Source organism: Arachis hypogaea, chromosome 8, assembly GCF_003086295.3.
Source record: "Arachis hypogaea cultivar Tifrunner chromosome 8, arahy.Tifrunner.gnm2.J5K5, whole genome shotgun sequence".
Lineage (NCBI taxonomy): Eukaryota > Viridiplantae > Streptophyta > Magnoliopsida > Fabales > Fabaceae > Arachis > Arachis hypogaea.
This window is the reverse complement of record NC_092043.1, coordinates 26,207,468-26,214,171: the sequence shown is the minus strand read 5'-3', so window position 1 is coordinate 26,214,171 and position 6,704 is coordinate 26,207,468. Positions and strand designations below refer to the sequence as shown.

The window sequence follows — 6,704 nt, the reverse complement described above, 5'->3', positions numbered from 1 at the left end:
TCTGTTCTCACTACACCAATCTACCTCCTCCTCTCTTCCTCCTCTTCTTCCTCTTCCTCCTCGTTCTCTTTCTCCTTTTCCTTCTTCGCTACACCAACTCATTGCCACCTCCTTTTAATTGGATAATTTTATCTGTTTAAATACTTAAATTTGGTTTGGGATATGATCTTATGAGTTGTCCGTTTATAGATTTTGATGATTGAGTATGGATATTTATCTAAAATGTCGATTTTTATGTGAAAGAGTTATTTGGTGATTATGGAGTGTGTCAGTGTTTTAATTTGTTTGATGTAAGGTTCTTTACTTGAGATACAGATTTAAAATTTAGTGTAAAACAGAAGGATTATGAGACAGGAGCAAGCTAATGAGAAAGGGATTATGAGAATAAAGAGAAAAAAAGGGAGAGGGTAGCTGTGACGGGATTAGAATTGTTGATGGTGAACAGAGATGTAAGAGAAGAGATATGACTTTATAGTTTTGGTTTGGTCAAAAAGAAGAAAAATGATGGCAGTGGAGTGGTGCAGCTAAAACAAAGAATGGTGGTGAATGTTGGTGATGGTGGTGGCCAAAAATAGTAGAAAGGAGAAAGAGAGAATGCAGAGAATGGTGGTAGATGTTGGTGATGATTAGGGACTGGGTTGGGGTTATACTCCTTCTATTGACGGATACTTTGATGGAAGAGTTAGGATGTCTAATGAAAGTGATAGATAGGAGTCGCGTGGGATTATGCTTTCGTTAAGGGGCAGAAAGGAGTTTCATGAAACTGTTAGAGACCAGGACGAGGTTTCACTCTAAAATAAATTGATTATACTAATTTCAAATACAATAATTATTTCGAATTCAATTCTACTAAATTTTTAAAGTGGTCTCTTAAATTCTCGGATTTTACTGCTTTAGTCCCTCAAATATAAAATTCATTATATTAGTCTCTGAGACCTAACTCTCTTTATAACATTGAGTCATTGAATGAAATATTCTGACTTACCATGTTGGACAAAGACTAAATGACTCGTTTCATTTTGGCGCTTAAACAGGAAAAAAAAAAGAAGACGAAGAAGAGTTTATATAATATGCAAATCATTTTATCTTCTTTTATTATCCAAAATGACATTGTTTTTACTTATATTTAACTTGACAAGTTAGAATTAACTCAACGCAAAAAAAAGTTCACAGACCAATATAGTACTTTTTCAAAAATTAGTATAGTAAATTTTGAATACGAGACACTAAAATAATAAAAATAGTAAATCTCAAAATTAGAATGAAATTTAATAAATTCAATTCATTTCAAATAAAATAAATTTTAATAATATTTTATTTTAAATATATTCTTATGGATAAAAATAATGATTTACAAAAAAAAAACTTGCCAAATAACTAATTATATATTATGACATCAACAAAAGTAAATATTTTCAAATCTATTACTAAAAAATTCTATTATTTATAGTAGGTTTCTTTATTCATTGCAATTTCCACACGATCTCATCCAAATTAAACTCTTTATTTTATGATTTTTATCCCATATATAATCTTCCAATTTCTAAACCTCTGAAAGAAGGATCGAAGGAAAAAAAAAAGGAACACTTTATTTTTTTGTTCGTTCTTCTCTTCCTTCTTCCTTCTTCCTTCTTCCTTCTTCTTCCTCTACATTCCTAACCCCCTCGGCTTTGCCCTAGATTTTCTCCGCCATCGTAATCCTTCATCGATTGCCTTCGAATTCCTTTGCACGTATCTAGGGTTTCCATGGATTCCGAGGACGATATGCACGACGCCAACGATGTGGAGTCACTCGACGAAGATTTCTACAGTGGCGAGACCGAAGAAGCTCCCATGGATTACAATGACTACGATGACGATGCCGATGACTACTTCGACGATGCTGATGATTCTGATAGGATTGAGTCTCGCCGCCCTGAGGTATAACTCTACTCTTTACTTCTCAATTTCGTGATTTTTTGTACTCCTCATTGTGTTGTTGAGCTGGGAATGTTGCTCTTTTGTTTTGACTATGAGCTCGATTGAGTTAATTGGACTTGTGAGTTGGATGATTTGACTGCACTCAAGTGTGGATGTAGAAGAAAGAGATAAAGGACTGATTTTGAAGCTTTAAACAATTATTATTATTAGTACTAATTTGGTTTACTTTAGTTGGAAAAATTTTGGAATTATATCGGTGGAAGTGTTGGTTGGTCAGAAGTTTTTGTTCTCACTTGATCTTGATAGTACAGTGTAGTAAGTAATCGTTTACTGAAAGTGAAACAAGTTGATATGTTGAAAGGAAGTTGGTGTAAATGGTGAAGATGGTTTCTTTGTTCCCTTCTCTAATTTACGGTTCCTTGTCTGGATTCCAGCAAAATTTTACCATATTGAAGGAATCGGATATTCAGCAAAGGCAGGAAGATGACATCACTAGAGTGGCAACCGTTCTTTCAATATCACGAGTTGCTGCAAGTATCCTGCTTCGTCATTACAATTGGTAAATATCTTTTCCTATTGGTTCTGTGCAATCTAGTTTGATGACTCTATCATGTACTAAACGAGAGATGTGTTGGTGTTGCAGGAGTGTTAGTAAAGTGCACGATGCCTGGTTTGCTGACGAAGATCGAGTCCGTAAAACAGTTGGTTTGTTGGAGAAGCCAGTTGTCCAGCATCCTAATCCTAGAGAGGTGAGATAGTGTATGATTCCAAAATATGTCATTAATGTAGCTGGTTTTTTTCATTTATTTTTCATTTTTTCTGCTGCTTGATCTTGATTTATATTTTACTTACGTTACTTATTGTTGTTTCTCCTCTGCTCAGATAACTTGTGGCATCTGTTTTGAAACGTATCCTCGTACCAAGATTCAAACTGCTACTTGTGGCCATCCTTATTGTTTTTCTTGCTGGGCAGGTATTGCTTATGTGCTATGATTTTTTTTTTATCAAAGATAGGAGACTCGAACCCGCAACCTCTTAATTGAGTATGGGGAGACTATGCCATTTGAGCTATTACTCATTGGCTATGTGCTATGATTGCTATCCTTCTGTTATTGTGATTACAGATACAGTCTGTATAAGATAATGAAATTATACATTTGGGATGTTATTATTGGGCATATGCAAAATTGCAAATGCCATCCCCACCCCCTCCCCTCCCCCCCGGGCCGTCCTTTTTTTCCTTCCAGATGTATCCTCCCCTTTCCTTCTTTTCTTTTTTTTTTAAACCACATTCTTCTATCTTTCTGATGTTCTAGGATATATTAGCACATCTATTAATGATGGTCCTGGATGTTTGATGCTGAGATGTCCCGATCCCACTTGTGGCGCTGCTGTTGATCAAGACATGATTAATCTCTTAGCACCTGATGAAGATAAAGAAAAGTATGCCCGTTACCTTCTTAGGTCATATATTGAAGACAATAAGAAGGTATGCTGTAGTTATTGTATTTTGACGTTGACTGATAGTAAACAAATGGCATTGTGTTACCCAAAGTATTTTTACCCGACTAGATATGGATATGAATGAATCTTCATTAGTTATCAGCATGTCACATATGACGATACCATGCTCTTCGTATAAACATTATTGTTGGTAGTAATAGAATTAGTTGTTGTTTCTGTCTCATTTGTCTTGCTGCCAAAATAATCCCATTACTTGTCTTTGCTTTGTCTAGACCAAGTGGTGTCCTGCTCCAGGCTGTGAATATGCTGTCAATTTTGACGCTGGCAGTGGAAATTATGATGTATCTTGCCTCTGTTCATATAGCTTTTGCTGGAATGTAAGTAGTCTATGGGTTTCTTCAGGTTTTTTTGGTTTTGCATTTCAGAACACTCGTTTCTGCTGATCGATAAGATGTGTTTTTGGATATACAGTGCACAGAGGAGGCTCATCGTCCAGTTGATTGTGGCACTGTGTCAAAGTGGATTCTGAAAAATAGTGCAGAATCTGAAAACATGAACTGGTATGGAAACATTATATTTTGATATCTCTAGATATAGTTTTCCTGCCTAGATTGCTTTTGGATAAGTTACCAGTTTACCATTTGAGATCCTGAGCTAGCTATTCACTTAATGACATTCAGGATACTTGCTAACTCAAAGCCATGTCCGAAGTGCAAGCGACCAATTGAAAAAAATCAAGGGTGCATGCACATGACGTGTACTCCACCTTGTAAATTTGAATTTTGCTGGTATGTTCTGTTTTTAGTATATTCCATTATCAATTGTCAATTGTCATTGTTGTTGTTATGTTGGGGGGGGGGGGGTTTAAATATATTCTCTGGGGATTAATAATGAATTATAATTATTTTCATCTTTTATGTGTCTTTATTTTCAAATGCTTCAAGCTTATGTGGGTGCTCACTGAGTCTTATGATATATTATCTTAGGCTATGCCTCGGTGCATGGTCAGATCATGGTGAGAGGACTGGGGGTTTTTATGCTTGCAATCGATATGAGGCAGCAAAACAAGAGGGAGTGGTAAGGGGCACCGAAAGACTATTGTTGCACATTCTTCCCCTCAATTATATTTCAAATAATATCTGCTGATGATCTAAATTTTGTTCCATGTAGTATGATGAAACTGAAAGAAGAAGAGAAATGGCAAAGAATTCATTGGAGAGGTACACGCATTATTATGAGCGATGGGCCAGCAATCAATCCGTACGCACTACTTTATACTTATCAGTATTCTAGGAAAATATTTTCTTCACATATCTAAATTCATTGATTAGTTTTATATTTGGCTAGGATTCTTACTGTTATATGCTTTATGATTAATTTTCTTTCTATGGCAGTCGAGGCAAAAAGCTCTTGCAGATCTACACCAGATGCAAACTGTTCATGTATGTTACATAACATTTGCTATATTTTGCATTAGCTTGTATCTGTCTTTTGCAACTCTTTCAGAAAGAATGTTATATAAGATTGCACAATTTTCTTTTTAGTAGTACATGTTGCTGCTTTTGTAGTCCATTGATTATTTCAGTGTCAAGAGTCTGTTTACCTTAGAAGCTCTTAAACTGCTGCTCTAGAATCTTCATTCTTCTAAGTAGAGCTTAATATGGGGTTGCCAGGATCATAAAATCACCATGTAATCCTTGTGTTTTTTGGCAGATTGAAAAGCTTAGTGACACACAATGCCAGCCGGAGTCACAGCTTAAGTTCATAACTGAGGCCTGGCTACAGGTAAATAAGTGTTATAGTTTGCTTGCCATTTTTTACTGTTGTGAAAAGGCAGTTTCCTAATCCCTATTTCATGTTTACAGATAGTTGAATGCCGACGGGTGCTGAAGTGGACGTATGCATATGGATATTACTTGCCTGAGCATGAACATGCTAAAAAACAGTTTTTTGAGTACTTGCAAGGTTTTATTCTCAACCTGAATTTATTAGGAGCGTCTTGCATTTGAAGTGGTTCCTGCAAGTTTGATTTTCGAGTCCATTTTTTCACCAGGTGAGGCAGAATCTGGTTTGGAGCGACTTCATCAATGTGCTGAAAAGGAACTACAGTTGTTCCTTAATACTGATGGCCCATCTAAAGAATTCAATGACTTCCGCACAAAACTAGCTGGATTAACCAGGTAGATATTGCTTGTGTTTTTGTTGATCATTTGCTTTGTTGCCTGTTTTTATTAACGAGTTTTTTCAGGTTATGATCATCTAACCTATTTTGTTTTGGCAGTGTAACTAGAAACTACTTTGAGAATTTAGTTAGGGCTTTAGAGAATGGTTTATCTGATGTGGATAGTAATGGAGCTGCTTCAAGCAAAGCGACAAGCTCTAAAAATGCCGCAGGGAGCAGCAAGGGGAGCGGTGGAAGAGGAAAGGGAACTCTTCGGGCGATGGCTAGTAGTAGAATGACAGACGATAATCATTGGTCCTGTGAGCAATGTACCTATGCAAATGCGAAATCTGCCACCACGTGCCAGATCTGCAACCAACAGCGCCGGTGAAAATTCCGGCCTGCCTTTAGAAACCCCTGTACATCTTGTAGACAAGGCCAAGGCACCAATTTACTTCTCCTAGTTATCATATGGTGGATGCATTTTGCAAGTCTATTTAATGTGAACAGGATGTTGGGGGGTGTCACTCAAAAAAAGATTCCTCCATTCACTCCTAATTTGAATACCTACCAATTTGATGTATATAGTGTCTTTATCCTAAAATTCACGTTTGGCCTTATGGCGTTTATGCTACAGGCTTATGTAACTGAATATATACAACACATGATAAACACAAATGTACTTGTTTGTGTGTCTCGATTTCCTTTTTTTTTTTTTAAAGCAAATCAGCTGATATTGCTTCTATAAGATACATTCAGTTATGTAAAAATTCAGGGCTGGTTGTTTTTTTAAGAAATCATGACGAATAAAGGACATCATACCAACATAGCCTTACATTTATATCACCTGTGAACTTTTTATAGTTACATTGAGAATTCGGCACAGTTCTGTTGCATTTTGTGCTGTGCGCATTAAATTCTAGTGCAAACAAACAAGATTGTTGATCCAGTTGGGCTCAACCTTATTTAATTAACATTCATCATTATACGTTATGTTAACAGCATGTCTGGATTCCGAAAAGTCTTAAAGTGGACCAAGTCTCTATGTCCACTCCCATTCTTAGCAAACTCCACAAAATCAAATACATAAAACAATATAATATAATACAAAGGTAAAGTTTATGTATACAATCCGCCTTGTGCATGTATCAACCCATTG

At 36.2% G+C, this 6,704-nt stretch overlaps 1 protein-coding gene across 1 annotated transcript; it reads left to right on the top strand.

The window, feature by feature from the left end:
- Positions 1-1,472: 1,472 nt before the first annotated feature.
- Positions 1,473-6,386, top strand: LOC112706615 (probable E3 ubiquitin-protein ligase ARI7). Its single transcript, XM_025758009.2, has 15 exons — positions 1,473-1,920; positions 2,355-2,479; positions 2,564-2,669; positions 2,803-2,893; positions 3,237-3,409; positions 3,657-3,761; positions 3,856-3,944; positions 4,065-4,172; positions 4,371-4,461; positions 4,555-4,644; positions 4,779-4,826; positions 5,098-5,169; positions 5,250-5,349; positions 5,438-5,564; positions 5,666-6,386. The coding sequence occupies exons 1-15, from the start codon at positions 1,747-1,749 to the stop codon at positions 5,934-5,936; spliced, it is 1,770 nt and encodes a 589-aa protein (XP_025613794.1). The 5' UTR covers positions 1,473-1,746; the 3' UTR covers positions 5,937-6,386.
- Positions 6,387-6,704: the final 318 nt, after the last annotated feature.